We start from the raw sequence: 18,517 nt of genomic DNA on the forward strand, positions 1-18,517 counted from the left end.
TACAGGCCCGTTTGAAGTTTGCTAGAGAGCATTTGGATGATCCAGAAGAATATTGGGAGAATGTCATATGGTCAGATGAAACCAAAATATAACTTTTTGGTAAAAACTCAACTCGTCGTCTTTGGAGGACAAAGAATGCTGAGTTGCATCCAAAAGAACACCATACCTACTGTGAAGCATGGGGGTGGAAACATCATGCTTTGGGGCTGTTTTTCTGCAAAGGGACCAGGATGACTGATCCGTGTAAAGGAAAGAATAAATGGGGCCATGTATTGTGAGATTTTGAGTGAAAACCTCCTATCAGCAAAGGCATTGAAGAGGAACCGTGGCTGGGTCTTTCAGAATGACAATGATCCCAAACACACCGCCCGGGCAACAAAGGAGTGGCTTCGTAAGAAGCATTTTAAGGTCCTGGAGTGGCCTAGACAGTCTCCAGATCTCAACCCCGTAGAAAATCTTTGGAGGGAGTTGAAAGTCCGTGTTGCCCAGCAACAGCCCCAAAACATCACTGCTCTAGAGGAGATCTGCATGGAGGAATGGGCCAAAATACCAGCAACAGTGTGTGAAAACCTTGTGAAGACTTACAGAAAACGTTTGACCTCTGTCATTGCCAACAAAGGGTATATAACAAAGTATTGAGATAAACTTTTGTTATTGACCAAATACTTATTTTCCACCATAATGTACAAACTAAATACTTTTTTGCCCCACTGTATATATGTGTGTTGAACCAACAAAAAAGTTGATTTACCTGAGTCTTAAATAAGCCATACAGTAACCTCTTTTTTTTTGACCTACTCAGTTTAAATCAAAGAACAGGTGACTTGAATGATGACTACAGAAAGCATTAGGGAGAAAATACTTCTGTCAGCACAAACACCTGTTTAAAGCAGGCGACAGTGTATTTAAAAAAATTAAAAATTAAAATTAAAATGAGGCTGATCCGATGGCAGACCATCTATGCTTGCTTGTTCTAAAAGGACTTCAAAAAGGCTGATAAAAATGCATCACCAGCCATTACACACAGATCTCCTGTGTAAAACATGTATACGGTGTGTGACGTCTAACATTCCACGTGTATCAGTGTATCTCTCGGGCTGTTTGTCTGCATGTGTAACTATATATATCCTGGTCTTTCTGGCTCTGTGTAAATCCACATCTCTCACTGTGAATGTGACTGTGTGCTTATCCTTGTGTCTACGGCTGTGCTTGTATCCACACGTCTCTATGGCTCTGTGCGAATGGATGCATATCATTATCAACGTGTTTCTACGGTTGTCTGTGAACGTGTGTATCAGCGTCTCATGACTCAGTGAACAGTACGGGTAGCGCCATCAACGTTTCTCTCTGGCTGTGTGTGACTGAGTATGTATCCATAGATGCGAGGCAGCAGCAGGGCCCTCAGCAGCCCAGAGACATAACTATCACACACACCATGGCCAGATGGCGACCAGGGACGATAAGGAGAGGCAGCATGCGGTCTCTAATCCCTTACTTCCACCAGATAGGAGATCAAGAGAGACGCAGGGCCCACTGAATCACTCATTGGATACGCGCACTGCACACCACTGCGCATGGATACCATCTCTACTCGCTCACTGCCACTTGCTACCGCAGTGATTCCGTTCCACAAGCTAGGAGAGACATGGGCCGACTGAAGCCCTCCCTTTCTAGTCAGAGTCACCCCTCACTGCACACCACTGTAGAGTACACCATCTCTACTCACTCATCGCCACCATGACTTCTCCACTGTGTCGGTCATAGTGATACTACAGCCCAGCTGTGTCTAAGTTTAAACACAGTACTAAGGGAGAAATCGCACACCTTGAAGTGCACTGTTCCAAGACATTAACCTGTGGCGTACTACTGTAAGTTACATGGCAAGGTCTTTGGTGTAATGCAGTGTAGTTTGTGTGTGTGTGTGTGCAGTTAACCTGAACTAAGCCTAGGTCTAATCCTCTTACCATTAAACAGCTGACCTGTAGCTGCTCTCTGTGCTTCCACAACCTTGGCTTGGCACATAACCAGTAGGCACAAAAATGCATAATTCTAATACACACCTGACAACTAAACTCATGCTACTCTTATTGGCATATAAGGCAATGGTCCATCTTCCTAATGGAATACAGAACAGGAGTACCCTCTTCACACTACTGAGCCAAATTAAGCCAGATCAAGCTGAGCTGTACTGCACTCGCTTGGTTACGCATCTGCTACAGTTGCTGGAATGGTGCTGGTGAGGAAAATATGTAAAGAAAATATACGAGAAAAATTTAAATCCAAGACATTCCATTTAGTATATGTTAAGTTTTGTATGGTAACTAGCTAGGTGGCTAACATTAGCTAGTTGGGTAATGTTAACTAGGCTAGGGGTTAGGGTTACGGTGGCTAAAAGTGTTAAGGTTCGGGTTAGGGGAAGGATTACCTAACATGCTAAGTAGTTGCAAAGTAGCTAAAAAGTTGTAAGTTGTTAAAAAGTTGCTAATTAGCTGAAATGCTAAAGTTGCCCGTGATGAGATTCCAACTTGCAACCTTTGGGTTCCCATCCACCCCGACTAACCACCCTACTTTTGTTTTTTGCCTTAAGTAACCATCGGTCTTAAGTAACCATACCAACCATAACATATTATACTAATTTGCGTGCCCCGAATTGACTTATACTATGTTACGTATAGTCTATGAGACCAGGCTGGTGCAACAGCTGTCTGCCTGTCTATCTATCTGAATTGACTTCCCCTGCTAGAGTGGAAAAAGTTGTGGTTTCTCAGATGTTCCTATGTAGATCAAAGGTAAGATATGACACAGCCTGTGCTCTTTTCTCCTTAAAGCAACTATCACTCAATGAGTCAAACACAGCCACATGTCTACGATAGAGGGCTAGAAATGCAAAGAGCAGATGGGCCTAGAGAAGAGTTGTACATGTCTGTATTCAGCACTGTGTCAATATGAAGACGATAGGTTCAACGTACCTGGTAGAATTCCCGCAGCCATGTCTTCTGTAGGTTATCAGGCTGAAAACACAAGATAAACTCTGTCAGTCAGGTCATTTTGACATGTATTTTATGACTCTAGAAAAAATTACTTTGTCTATTCTTGAAAAACATGATTTCAACCTTAAATTCCTATTACTAGTGACTCAAATAAGAACTTCCAGTATAAAAAAAGAATTCCTCTTGATCAAAATAGAATAGATCTCAACAATATTACAAAAATTACTTTGGGTCTGCTTCAACGGCTTTTACAGGTAGGTAAGTATTGTTAAATGAGAACTGATTTCAAATTGTAACATATTATGCAAATGTAGTATGTCTAAACATGAATATTCAATTACATTGAAATGAATGTGTTTTCAGATGGTGTATAGTGTAATGTCCTTAACTTTCAAACGATTGAGGTTCTTCCACCATGTTTCTACATTTTCAGACAATACATGTGTTTTTTTGTGTTTTTTTTACTATTATAGGCATTATTTTATAGGCCTCTTCATCTGAATATTGATTAATTGACCACATGGGTCATGAAATGTGGTTTAACCAATTTGTTACTAATATAGTGTGTTGTCAACAATTCAAATTATATTTTTCACCAGATTTAACCCATACTTTTTACTGACATACACTAACATTCAAAAGTTTGGGGTCACTTAGAAATGTCCTTGTTTCCATGAAAACATACATGAAATGAGTTGCAAAATGAATAGGAAATATAGTCAAGACATTGAGGTTAGAAATAATGATTTTTAATTGAAATAATAAGTGTCCTTAAAACTTTGCTTTCGTCAAAGAATTCGCCATTTGCAGCAATTACAGCCTTGCAGACCTTTGGCATTCTAGTTTCAATTTTGTTGCGGTAATGTGAAGAGATTTCAGCCTATGCTTCCTGAAGCACACCTCCCACAAGTTGGATTGGCTTGATGGGCACTTCTTACGTACCATACAGTCAAGCTGCTCCCACAACAGCTCAATAGGGTTGAGATCCGGTGACTGTGCTTGCCACTCCATTATAGATCGAATACCAGCTGACTGCTTCTTCCCTAAATAGTTATTGCATAGTTTGGAGCTGTGCTCTGGGTCATTGTCCTGTTGTAGGAGGAAATTGGCTCTAATTAAGCCAGGGTATGGCATGGTGTTGCAAAATGGAGTGACAGCCATCCTTCTTCAAGGTCCCTTTTACCCTGTACAAATCTCCCACTTTACCACCACCAAAGCACCCCCAGACCATCACATTGCCTCCACCATGCTTGACAGATGGTGTCAAGCACTCCTCCAGCATATTTTCATTTTTTCTGCATCTCACAAATGTTCTTCTTTGTGATCCGAACACCTCAAACTTAGATTTGTCAGTCCATAACACTTTTTTCAATCATCCTCTGTCCAGTGTTCTTTTGCCCATCTTAAACTTTTCTTTATATTGGCCAGTCTGAGACATGTCTTTTTCTTTGCAACTCTGCCTAGAAGGCCAGCATCCTGGAGTCGCCTCTTCACTGTTGACATTGAGACTGGTGTTTTGTGGGTAGTTTTGAATGAAGCTGCTAGTTGAGGACTTGTGAGGTGTCTGTTTCTCGAACTAGACATTCTAATGTACTTGTCCTCTTGCTCAGTTGTGCACCGGGGCATCCCACTTCTATTCTCCACTTTCTGGAAGACCGAGTTTTGAAATCAGTGGAACGTCCAGTGGAAGCAGAGTATGATAGTAAAGACAATTCTGGCATTTGATTGCAAATGTGTGGAGGGAGACGAAAAGAGAACAGACAGAAAGGCTGTTGTATAAAACACGTCTCCGGATTACATCTTCAAACTAAGTGCAACCATGGCCTCTGTGACAGAGAGGGAGATGAGTTCATCCATATAAACAGGTAAGAAGAGAGTCTAGATAGCGAAATGTTATACTTTTATTATACATTTCTAATTGTCAGAAAGTTGTTTTGTTGCAAGTTAAAGCATACTGATAGCTAGCTAGCTAAAGTTACATGTATAAACTGTGTAGTAATATTATTCATATCTCAGAGCCATTTGCATTGCTAGTTATAGTCTAATGTTAGCTAGCTAACTAACACTGTACGTAGTTGGATAGCGTTAGCTACCTGCAGGGTAGTAACGTTATGAGATAGGTATATGGTTTCTTCTTTAGCTAGCTAGCTGTCTAAACAAAAGTCTCCAATATGCAAGTAACCATTTCACTGTACCGTTTACACCTTCTGTATCCTGTGCACATGACAAATAAATGTTGATACAGTGTGTGTTTACCAGAGAGGGTAATGTGAATAACAACATGACCTGCATCAAAGTCAAATAAGGATATAACGTTAGGCCAACGATAGTGTCCAAGTTCTAAGATTCTCCGGTAGAATGCTCTGCTTTTATTTCGTCACACTCAGAACGGTAAAATATTTTCTGTAATTAGCTCGCCATTAACTTGTAAGTAATGATCTTGTGAGTTCATTTTAATGTAATAATGAATAAAAATGAGCTAAAGTTAAGATGATGTCAGCTATATGGTAAGGTCATTATTTGAACTGGCTAATCAGCTAACTTAAACTATAAACAAACCTAAACATTGTTTAGAAAGTTTATTTTAGTTGCCTGGTTTGTTAGATTGACATAGTAAATTCATTTTTAAATTGATGGGTTTATTGGTGTTAAAATACACCAGGTATGCTATATTGTTTTTGTGTTTATGCTTTTTCATAACGACAAGTTTGACGTAGACAGTAGAATGTTCACGATGTCCCTGCGACAACTGTCTACAGACATGTAGATAGACGTAGTATTAAACAGTCTTTAGTCTTGAAATCTTTGGTTGTTTAGTACACTACCATACACACTCTGTTTAGCACATGGCCTCACATGTGAATCCTTAAAGAGATGGGTGGGGATAACACTTAAGAGGGTGTGAACCATGCCGAATGGGTGTTGACAAAGAAGAGCTCTCCAGTAGGTGTACCAAAACATTCAAGAGCCATTTTCTCAAAAGTGGGGTTACAAGTTTATCAACTTCCAAAGCAGAATTACTTTCCCATTGTTCCTCAACTGCAGTGTATGATATACAATTTTCTAGCCGAGTATCTACTTTTATCCAATGTAAAAACACACCATTTCAAATTTTGCTACATAAGACCAAATCGTCAGTCACATATGGTTAAGCACATTTTTACATTAACTATTTATTGTAATATTCCTACTCTTCAAGGTCACTACTAACAGGAATGGTGCAATATTAATCCCTCACCATCTGAATTCCTGCCTTTTTATCCCATTGGTGATGATTGAGATTTCTTACTGCCCTCTGAGTGGGCAAAGTTAAAGTGCCATGACACAGAACTGCAGTAACCGATCGGGTAGAAATTATACTAATTGATGCAGGAGGGCTGGAGGAGTTGACCAATCAAGGTCAAGTGAAAATGTTTTTCAAAATCCATTTTAAAACATGCTCTACCAGCTGGTTGAGAATAGGGTTAAATGACACATTGTTGAGAAGCGTTCTGTTCTCCTCCCTTTTTCTCACTGTTGCAAATACACTCTCATATACTTCTCTCACACAGACGGGCGGGAGGCAGGTAGCCTAGCGCTTAGAGCATTGAACCAGTAACCAAAAGGTCGCTGGTTCGAATACCCCAGCAGACAAGGCGGAAAAATATGTCAATGTGCCTTTGAGCAAGGCACTTAACCCTAATTTACTCCAGGGGCGCCATACTATTATGGCTGACCCTGTAAAACAACATATTTCACTGCACCTATATGGTGTTTGTGATAATAACACATCTCTTTTATTTTTCTTGACACACACACACGTCTAACAAATGAGGGGACGGTTAGCATTCAGTCATATCATGGTAATACACAGGACAATAGCCTAGTGGCATGCGGCCGATTCCATGGAAAAGTCAACCTGAGCATGTCCAAATAAAGTGAGTCATTTCCAAATAAAACCATGTTCATAATCATCCTGAAGGTCTATATGTACCAACCAACTCGATTTGGTCTTATGTAGCAAAATTTGAAATGGTGTATTTTACATTGGATAAAAGTAGAGACTCCGAGCTAGAAAAGTGTGTATTCGTACACTACAGTTGAGGAACAATGGGAAAGTAATTCTGCTTTTGAATGTTTTGGTTCACCTACTAGAGAGCTCTTCTATGTCTATACCCATTCAGCATCATTCACACCCTCTTATGCTTTAGCCCCACTCATCTCTTTAAGGATTTGCACATGAGGCCATGTACTAAACAACCAAAGACTTCAAGTCTAAAGGCTGGTATATACTATGGGTGTTTTTGTCAATTTAAAAGTGTGCTCTGGGCATTCGAAAACTCAGAGCGCTGTCAGATTGTCTGTTTGTAAATTCAGAGTGTTTCACTCTTGAAGTGCTCACTGGACGCTCTGGCAGAGGAGTAGGGTTGATCCAAGCGTTCTGTCCTAACAGCAGCACCGTCGGCTAATGCTGGCTAGCTACTTTCAGAGACAAATGAGAGAACAGTTCACTGATCATTTTACTTTCCCTAGCAGAGATGGTTAGGCTTTGTCTATGTTATCCAGGGTGATGGTGACTGCAACTGTGATGCAGGCAAAAATGTAATTATGCTTTTTGCCAACGTTTACTGACACCGGCCATATTCAACAGGTGTTGAGCGTTCATAAATGTGTCAGTTATTCTGAGAACAAATTCAACAGTTGTCACAGTGACATCATGAACATTCTATCGAAATGGTTACTTGCATAGTGGAGTTTTGTTAAGTCATGTAGCTAGCTAGCTAAACAATGAACCATAATCCCAACTCATTACGTTATTACCCTGCATGAATCTGCAGGTAGTTAATCAACCAGGTTCAATGTTAGCTAGCTAACATTAGACTATAACTAGCAATAGCAAATGGCTCTGAAATACGAATAATATTACTACACATATCATGCACGTAACATTAGCTAACTGCCTAACAGTACGTATTAATTCAAAAATAAAAACAACATTCTGACAAAATTGGAAACGTGTAATATCTGAAAATATTAGTTAGCTAGACTATCTTACTTGGATGGACACTTCTCCCCCTCTTATACGGATGCCATGGTTGCCCTTAGTTTGAAGATGTAATCCGGGTGTTTTATACAACAGCCTTCTGTGTGTTCTCTTTTCGACTCCGTTTGCATATTTGCAATCATATTCTCCATCCCCTTAGCTATCATACTCTAATTCCACTTATTTCAAAACTCGGACCTCCAGAATGTGGAGAGCAACACTTCTACATTTCTACTACGTGATATCTTTCAAAAAAAGCTGTGCTAGAAAGGATTACCTACACATACTGACCAGCTCAATTAGACAGAAGAGTGCTACATGGCAGACCAATCCAGTAATCTCCCGGCATGTCCAGCCCACTCATTATCTCAGCCAATCATGGCTAGCAGGAAGGTTGCTCTTTTTTTCTATGGCTAAACCAACTAGGCTCGAAATGTACATTTTGTATTCATATTTACAGATGGAATACAAGTTTGTTATTAAGGCACATGAAAGTTCACGTTCTAGAAGGCATATCTGGCAAAAAACGCAATTTGTAGTGACGCGCGACATACGCATAGTTTCCTGAAACGAGTCACATATGTTGCCGTGTAGACTTTATTTGAAAAGTTTAAATAGGAAATTGTATGACTTTTAACCATTACAGAGCAGGATGCAAAGTCTAAAAAAATACTTTTCAGTCAATCAAATTTCATGGCTTTTAGAAATGGCTCACAGAGCTTGTTTTTCCATTCACAACTGTCATGTTAGTTATGAAGTTGAGATGTTAATGAAGCAACACAGACAAAATTAAAGTGCCTTTGTGAGTTCTACATTTCTCTGGAGTATAGGTGGTGACCAGGACAGGCAATGTAACATACTGTACATCATTTTTAAAGATTTTTTGTTGTTGTAAAACATAGACCTTCCACTGGAGCATATTAAAACTCTCTCACGTAGAGCTAATTACCATCCAAGTTTAATACGGTCTATAATTGTTTCTCTTTTCATTGTCAGTATTGTGTTCAGCATCATGATATCAGTTAAATCCGTAACGGTCGTCAATGTGAGAGATATTGATGTATCATATCTTAGCTTCAGAAGCTTGTGCATTGACCAAATTGTGTGTGCTTGCTCTGAGATTTATTTTTCAGACTAACTGAAGCCATTGTTGATATCTTGAAAATTGTTATGTTTTATAGCTAAGATCATCTTAGAACACACAGTGGGGTCCGAAATGATTGACACCCTTGAAAAGATTTGCAAAAACGACAGTATAAAATAAATAATTCTAATACTGAGCTATATTGTGTGCTTTAAAAAAAAATACACACACACACACACACATATGAGATTTTGCTAATAGTAATACTAGTAATACTTTATGGTCATATGACACGAAGAGAGAGGTATTTGGACATGCACACCAGCGGTGGGTTAGGCCTTTAAAAGAGCAATGCATATGCAGAAAATACCTCATCCCTAATGTATAATATGGTGACAAATCTGATGTTATTGTGGTATTTTGCTTCCTCTGGTCCTGGGACCATTGTTACGGTTACCAGCATCTTGAACTTTACCAAGTACCAAGAAATTTGTGACTTGTTTCAGGAAGCTAGGCGTATGTCGCACGTCACTACTTTACAGGAAAGGCATTTGAATGTCATTATTTTAATTTGAGCAAAATAAGGTTTGGGGCAGAAATTCCTTCTGAAACATGTGAACATTCATGTGCCTTGATAACAAACTTGTATGCCATCTGTAAATACACATTTCCTTTGAAATGGCTATCCATGTGTTGACCTAAGACTTAAACTACAAACTCAAGAGTTTTGATATGTTCATGTAACATCCATAATGCTTCTTATTTGCTTTATGTTTCAAACATGTCACTATTTTGAAGTCCCCCCCCCCCCACACACACACACCAACAGTTTAATTTATATTTTGTTTGTCCATTTTGAGAGACATTAAAGTTGGAATTGTACATGCATATATGATGTCCATAATGCCGGAAATCGCCCATACACAGTATAAATCTATTAGACCTATAATCTGTTTTAACAGAGCCGCCCCACATCCAATCAACTGCCTTTCTCCATGGGAAGGCAATATCCATGCAGTCTGCTGCTCTGGCTCTACTGTCCATCTTTCAAACAGATTCCCATTCACTCTGCCTCTCCACTCTAAAAGGCCATTCCCAGGAACCTGGACTTCATTTCATTTGTGCTGTGGTGGAAATAAAGCCCAGGGCAGTCTACCATTTAAGGAAAGATCTCCCCATGTCGATAACTGGGCTCTGATGAACTGGTGTGTTGTGAGTTCATTCTGCAGCAGAGAGACTATATTAAGAATGCTGGAGAAAAGTCAAGCCCTGCAACTGGTGACTTCAGAGTACTGTACAGTAAGTAGTAGGCTGTGGTGCAATACCCCTGGAAAACATCAACAGGGGATAAAGCATACCTTTACATTCTTAAATCTTAAAGACAACAAAAATGTCACCATGGCAACCATCTTAAATCCAAATTAAAAACATTATCTTATGCAACATCGGCCCACTGTAACCATCCATGAGGCCTTTGTTTTCCCGTTAAAAACACACTTTGCTTATCCTTGAACCTACTGTCAAATTTGATCGGAGGCTAGCATTTCCCTACACGTGAACTAGCGGACCGTCACTAGGGGGTCCGTCGGTCTGTTGATGTTTCAGGGAGTACCAGAGCCTCTCCAGAGCCAGACAGAGTACACTGGCCACTGAGGGAGAGAAAGTGGCCTGGCAAGCTAGCATCAGCATCATGGCCACTACAGGGCCGTATGTTTGGTGTGTGTGTGTGTTTGGAGAGAGCCTGAGCGCCATCTGTGTCCCACAGGTGCCAGGGTGAGAGCCGTGGTCCCGGACCCAGCCAGATCACAACATAGGGCTATATAAGGACATGAGCACTGGACCCTGTCATTAGTCACAGAGGAAGAGAATGAGAGAAAAAAGGAGAGAGAAAGAAAGAAAAAAAGAGAGAAAAACATAGAAACACAGAAGTAGTGGGGGTCTCACAGTGAACAAGTGTCTAAAGCCACCTGACTGTCTGTTTATGGTGTTTGGATTAAACGCAGTGACCCCTGTGTGTGGACAGGTCAGGTGGACCAATTGTCACCCATGTACAGTATAGTGTGTTCGCACGTGTGTGTGTGTGTGTGTGTGTGTGTGTAGTTACATGTTTGACTGGTTTTAACAAAGTCACCCCTCTCTTCACTTCATCTCCCCTAATACCACCATCCATTGTGTGTACACCATGGTCATCCGGTCCATTACTAACTAGGGCTTATTCTCTATTTATAAGTCTTTCTATTGTTTAGTTCCCTCTAGGATCTAAAATAGTGGACCGATCTGCCATTTCAAAGGGTTCCATCTGTGTATAACAACCATGTACACACAAATAGTCCACCGCAGTAGTTATACTGGGCTAATCAATGCGAGTCTGTCTATTAAAACTCTACAGCTTAAAAAAAACCTTGCATGAGCCGTCCCACTTGGTACATCTGCAGTGTGTTCACAATGAGCCAGCTCTGGCATAACACACTAATGAGACAATAAAACCTCAACTGTTGACAGTCCTCCAAACAAACCCTAGAGTAAATCAGGACTTGAAAGTACCCATCCTAGTGATCTAGAGGAAAGAGAAAACAAAGCCCAACTAATTTCAGGTGGCCGGGCAGGAACTCTTTCCTAGCTTGAGGCAACTAGGATGATGAACCATCTCTGATGGCTGTGATGGTCCTGAGGAACAGACAATGACCTTGGCATGTTGGCCCTAAGGAGAGCCGGCCCTAAGGAGAGCCAGCCCCTCCCTCTGCAATGTAAAAGAAAGAGAACAGGGCTAAAGTAGGAACATTTTGGGCTTCTCCTAGGTGATATCTAAATGTGAGCCCTGCACCTCGGTACCCTCCCACAGCTTATCAAAAGTTAATTGGCAGTTAATTAGAGACGGGCTACACTGGCAGACAGAGGGAAAGGAAGATCTATTTTTATTTATCTTTTTTTACAACCCCCTCTCTTTCTCCTACCTTCTCCCTCTCTTTCTTTCTTTGCCCATCTCTTCCGTTCTCTCGGCCGATGGCCTGCCTCCAAGACAGCACGGGGAATTAAATATTCCACTCTGGTTTTAGTGAAAATCTTCTTCGGTTGTCGTCAAAGTGGTAAATTCTTAAAGCGACTATAAAAGTACTAGATGCTCAGTGTTGTCAAGCGTGAAACTATCCTCACAGAGAGAGAGAGAGGCAGTGGTCAAGAGCACTGACAGGCAACCTTGAACTGAGCTCAGCAGCACAATGGTGACGCAAAAGACGAGTACATAATTCAGCAGAATATAAGCAAGTTTGTAGGAACTTGTTGGGTTCAGTCCACAAAGAACATCAGAGGCTACAGTAAGCGAAAGCATTTTTTTTTTTAAATTCTTGGGTGAACTTTTTTTTTTTTACTTTCTTGGGTTTGCGCTGAGCTTTTCCACGGAGTAGCTATCTAAAGCTTCATTATTAAACAAGTCAAAAGAGGTCATCTATACGAGCTCGTCACCGCATGTAACTTACTGTACATACTGTATATAATAAATAATAAACTTGACCATGACATTTTGAGCCCAACAAGTCAACCAGAGGTCATGACCCCCTGTTCCAGGTATAACAGAGCCTTCTCATGCTGCTTCCCGCTGAGGCCCTCCTCTATGTTTCCATGCATGACGTGCCTGGCTCGGACATAAAGCATGTAATTTGAGATTTGTGGAGATGGGAAATTACGGCATGGTTCTGCCCATCAAAGACCGACACGCTGATCAGCTGGGAACACATGGTCACCACATGAGCCTCATTAGGTCACTCAATCATCCTTTCTCCCAGGTTTATTTTCCTATTTTCCTCTCCCTCACTCCATTTCTCACCTCTTATCACTTTTGTCAAATCTGGGCATGTTGACGATCCCTCTACTTCTTCCCCCGTACTTTGCGCCATCTTTCTTGATAATCGTCTAACTCTCTTATTCCCATCACTCTTGCTCTCTGTGTTCTTTCCTCTTTTCTTCACGTCACCGGGTGAGAACGTGAGGGTCGGAGGAGTTGTTTACGTCCATGTGTCAGGAAGAGGTGAGAGACATGCAATAAAACCATGACTGGAGTTATTTTTGCACTTTCCGCTATAAAAGAGTACAGGCTCGACAAGGCCATAATCTTTGAGTCTCAAATCCATTCACGACTCCCCAAACCCCATTCTTCGCCCCCCCCCCCTACCCCGACAACCGTAGCCCCGCATTCACCCCTTTGCATCAACCACTGTAGAATACAACCACAGCAATGGGATAGGAGTACAGTACAGGAATCCAAGCAATAGGCCACATCTGCTTGGATACACAATTTTGGAAGACAAGTTGTCCATACTAAAGAGAGGATGGTCTTAACTTTGTTGGTATAATTTCTATTTTTTAACAATAATTATTGAGCTCAAAGCACTGTTTTACAATCCAGATATCTGATATGTGACTCGTTTCAGGAAACTAGGCTTATGTCGTGGGTCACTACTACACAGGAGAGCCATTTGAACATAAACTTCTTTTTTTCTCAAAATGCGTTTTATTGGCAGAAATGCCTTCTGGCACGTGAACTTTCATATGCCTTAATAACACAGTTGTATGCCATCTGTAAATACAAATACAATTGTTAAATTATGAGCCTAGTTGGAAAAAGTCAGCAATCTTCCCCCTTTGTCAAGATTGGCTGAGATAATGAGTGGGCTGGAAATGTTGAGAGATGAACTTGGATTGGTCTGCCATGTAGCACACATCGGTCTATAATATGAGCTGGTCCGTATGTGTAGGTAATCCTGTCTAACGAGGCTTTAAATAAAAAAATATTTTGCGTAGCAGAACTGCATAGGTGTTGGTCTCCACTTTCTGGAGGACTGAGTTTTGAAATCCTCTTTCTGGAGGACCGAGTTTTGAAATCAGTGGAATTAGAGTATGATAGCTAAGGAGATTGAGAAAACACCTGTCTCCGGATTACATCTTCAAACTAAGGGCAACCATGGCACCCGTGACAGCGAGAAGCATCCATCCATAGTCTAGCTAGCTACATTTTAAGATATTACACATTTTGAATTTTGACAGAAAGCAAGCCATATGTCTTAACAAAAGACTCCACTATGCAAGTATCCATTTCAATAGAATGTCACTTCGACAACTGTTGATAGACGTGGCTGGTAAATTTGCTCTGGCTGTCTACTCCAATTTCAGAGGACTCTCATCTGTGTGTGCCAGAGCAAAGAACATTTGACGAGTTACGAACACTCAACACCCATTGTATATAGCCTGTGTCAAGAAATGTTGGCAAACAGTGTTAATTGTTTGCGCATCGGCCATTGCAAGTGCACTAGACCTCATAGCAACATTACATGTACTATTAGATTAATAAATGCCTACTAGCAGTAGGAGGTGTTATATTTAAAGTTTGAGATTTAGCTAATGTGTTTTGAGTTTCCACTTCCTCAGGTGGTGAATTAGCACCAATTGATACAGGCCTAAATAGAATATTAGCGCAAATAAAGATGAAGGGAAATGTATGTCTATTGAAAAATATATATAATTCTGGAGCCCTATATCACACCTGACTAACATTGAGCGAAGTGGAGTCTTTTGTTTAGACTTGTAGCTAAAACATTGCTAGCTAAAAAATGTATTATAATACTAACCCATAACTACAGTACAAACAGATTGTCATAGTTAGTACAGCATTTCATGCATGGTGGCTATGAATCTGCAGGAAGCTAAAGCTAACCAACTAGGGTCAATGTTAGCTAGCTAGCAAGCATTAGGCTATAACTAACTAGCAATCCAAACGGCTTTCTGAGATACAAATAATATTACTACACAGATCATAATGGTAGCTAGCGAGCTAACAGTACACTTTAACTTATAATGAAAACTAAATTAGTAACGTATAATATCTGAACATTTAGCTAGACTCTCACCCGTATACATGGATGACCGCTTCACGGCAGCGTGTCTTTTACGTTTGGTTCGTAGCAAACTACAGCTTGTTTAGCCCATTATGTGAAGTCACTCCGGTTCACACTGACCATGTGCAGAAAGTCAACTTTTTCCTACTGATCTTTGTCGATAGTGCCTGCTAAATTCTGGGCAGCAATGTTATTGAGAGCAGCAGCAACACTTTTGCAGTTCTCCATGGCTAACGTTATATCTTTCCAAAAAGCCACGGGAGCAAGGATCCTCTTCACATACTGAGCAGCTCACGTTATAGACAGAAGCATACTACATGGCAGACCAATCAGAACTCATCTCTCGGCGTGTCCAGCACATCCATTATCTCAGCCAATCATAGCTTGTGGGAAGGTTCCTGCCTTCTTCCATGGCTAAACCAACTAGGCTCATAATTTAACAATTGAATTCATGTTTACAGATGGCATACATTCATTATTAAGACACATGAAATGTCACATGTTCGTGAAGTAATTTCTGCAAAAAAAAGCATTTTGAATATTTTTTTTAATTAAATAACGTTCAAATGCCTCTCCTGTGAAATAGTGACATGCGACATACGCCTAGCTTCTTGAAACATACAGTTGAAGTCGGAGGTTTACATACACTTAGGTTGGAGTCATTATAACTCCTTTTTCAACCACTCCGCAAATATCTTGCTAACAAACTATAGTTTTGGCAAGTCGGTTAGGACATCTACTTTGTGCATGACACGTAATTTTTCCAACAATTATTTACAGACAGATTATTTCACTTATAATTCACTGTATCACAATTCCAGTGGGTCAGAAGTTTACATACACTAAGTTGACTGTGCCTCTAAACAGCTTGGAAAATTCCAGAAAATGATGTCATGGCTTTAGAAGCTTCTGATAGGCTAATTGACATCATTTGAGTCAATTGGAGGTGTACCTGTGGATGTATTTCAAGGCCTACCTTCAAACTCAGTGCCTCTTTGCTTGACATCATGGGAAAATCTAAAGAAATCAGTCAAGACCTCAGAAAATAAATTATAGACCTCCACAAGTCTGGTTCATCCTTGGGAGCAATTTCCAAATGCCTGAAGGTACCACGTTCGTCTGTACAAACAACAGTACGCAAGTATAAACACCATGGGACGACGCAGCCGTCATACCGCTCAGGAAGGAGATGCGTTCTGTCTCCTAGAGATGAATGGTGCGAAAAGTTCAAATCAATCCCAGAACAGCAGCAAAGGACCGTGTGAAGACGCTGGAGGAGACAGGTACAAAAGTATCTATATCCACAGTAAAATGAGTCCTATGTCGCAAGGAAGAAGCCACTGCTCCAAAACCGCCATAAAAAATGACTACGGTTTGCAACTGCACATGGGGACAAAGATCGTACTTTTTGGAGAAATGTCCTCTGGTCTGATGAAACAAAAATAGAACTGTTTGGCCATAATGACCATCGTTATGTTTGGAGGAAAAAGGGGGAGGCTTGCAGGTAGAAGAACACCATCCCAAACATGAAGCACAGGGGTGGCAGCATCATGTAGTGGGAGTGCTTTGCTGCAGGAGGGACTGGTGCACTTCACAAAATAGATGGCATCATGAGGGGGAAATTTAGGTGGATACATTGAAGCAACATCTCAAGACATCAGTCAGGATGGTCGTTAAAGCTTGGTCGCAAATGGGTCTTCCAAATGGACAATGACCCCAAGCATACTTCCAAAGTTGTGGCAAAATGGCTTAAGGACAACAAAGTCAAGGTATTGGAGTGGCCATCACAAAGCCCTGACCTCAATCCTATAGAACATTTGTGGGCAGAACAAAGTGTCTGCGAGCAAGGAGGCCAACAAACCTGACTCAGTTACACCAGCTCTGTCAGGTGGAATGGGCAAAAATTCACCCAATTTATTGTGACCCAAGTTTAAATTGTTTAAGGCAATGCTACCAAATATTAATTGAGTGTATGTAAACTTCTGACCCACTGGGAATGTGATGAAATAAATCGCTCTATTATTCTGACATTTCACATTCTTAAAATAAAGTGGTGATCCTAACTGACCAAAAACAGGGCATTTTTACTCGGATTAAATGTCAGGAATTGTGAAAACTGAGTTTAAATATATTTAGCTAAGGTGTATGTAAACTTCCGACTTAACTGAATGTAAAAACAAAACAAAAAATCTAAGTGTTCAATCAGCTTTATTTGTGGAGTGCCTTTGTTACAACTATTAAACAGAAAGCATATATGTTGGAACACGGTAACTGCTTTTTAATAACGACAAAATATAATACCCCTACCACCAAGACGGATGGTCAGCAAGACTTGTGTCAAATTATGAAAACATCAGTAACCTAAACATAATTTTAAGCGATAATAGGTACGTAGTATTGTCACCAGCTTGTTCTATCCAAATGGGGCGGTCCCTTCCTCTCTCCGGTCTCATCATTGAATTTGGTGGCGTGGGCACCTGCTTAGTATGCATCGTTCTGGCTTTTTTTGTTGCTTAGATCACAGAGGTGTAGGTTCAGACAGAGGCTCAGAAACAGAAGAATAATCAGAAATGTCATGATTAATTTCTTCCCACCATCTGAAACATTTTCATTCAGATTTTGTAGCAACGCTAACGCAGCATGTGCATCCATTTGTCTTCTTGCCATTGTAAATTAGACAGACACTCACTGTGAGAGTAGACTTATAAGACTGCTTGGATTCGGTGGACTGGAATAGGAATACATCAAAACAACAGAATGGCCCGCCCTGTTCATCATTCACAATTGGTGATTACATAATTATGCATTGTTCGCTTTCCCTCGTTCATCAACTCACCCATTCCCCCATATCATACTTTACATCATCCGTTATATTTGTGAAATTAGTTTTGGAATAGTTTATGTTCAGTTGAGGCAATTATCGGGATGATTATAAACTGGGCAGGGTACCCCCAGCTGTCAGGAGAAGGAGAGGAGCAGGCCCTACTGTCGGGAGGGGAAAACCATTCCAAAAAATGCCATGCCCTCCTAAAATTGGTTAGAATTACAGTTCTGTCGGATGGGGGTATAACTTTAAAAATGTCCGATAATTAAAATGTTAGGAGCAGTCCAAATCAGTGCTTTAGCGGTTCTAATGTAACCGTAAAGGCCGAGTGACTAGGGGTTTCCTTCACAATGTTGCATAATCATTAGCTATCGTTATAGAGCAGCTCATTATAGAATTAATTAGAACAGAGCCACTCGGAGACCATTCGGAATTAACCTCAATGAGCCCGCCTCCTCCGGGGTCTCCCCACCCAACTGACAGGGTGGGGGACTAGGGGTCTGGAGGTAGACAGTATGGAAGAGGGTAGAGCATGGGTCTAGCTCAAATGGTCTCGTCGTCTCAAACCCTTCATCTGCACTTATTGAAAAAAGACAGACAAGTGATGGTGTAAACTCATCATTAGGCTGGCTTTCATCTGGTCAGTTCTTTAAATATCAGCGCATTGTAGAAGAGAATAGATTTTTGTTAATTGAAAAAGAGCCCTTG

At 40.7% G+C, this 18,517-nt stretch overlaps 1 protein-coding gene across 3 annotated transcripts in view; it reads right to left on the minus strand.

The window, feature by feature from the left end:
• LOC112253060 (inositol polyphosphate-5-phosphatase A-like) overlaps positions 1-18,517 on the minus strand; it is a 185,894-nt gene that overhangs the window by 110,640 nt on the left and 56,737 nt on the right. For all 3 annotated transcript variants that reach the window (XM_024424939.2, XM_042323055.1, XM_042323059.1), the window contains exon 2: positions 2,970-3,011. In XM_024424939.2, the coding sequence (XP_024280707.2) occupies positions 2,970-3,011 (42 nt within the window). The remainder of the gene's footprint in view (positions 1-2,969; positions 3,012-18,517) is intronic.

This window comes from Oncorhynchus tshawytscha, linkage group LG01, assembly GCF_018296145.1.
Source record: "Oncorhynchus tshawytscha isolate Ot180627B linkage group LG01, Otsh_v2.0, whole genome shotgun sequence".
In the NCBI taxonomy this organism is placed as follows: domain Eukaryota; kingdom Metazoa; phylum Chordata; class Actinopteri; order Salmoniformes; family Salmonidae; genus Oncorhynchus; species Oncorhynchus tshawytscha.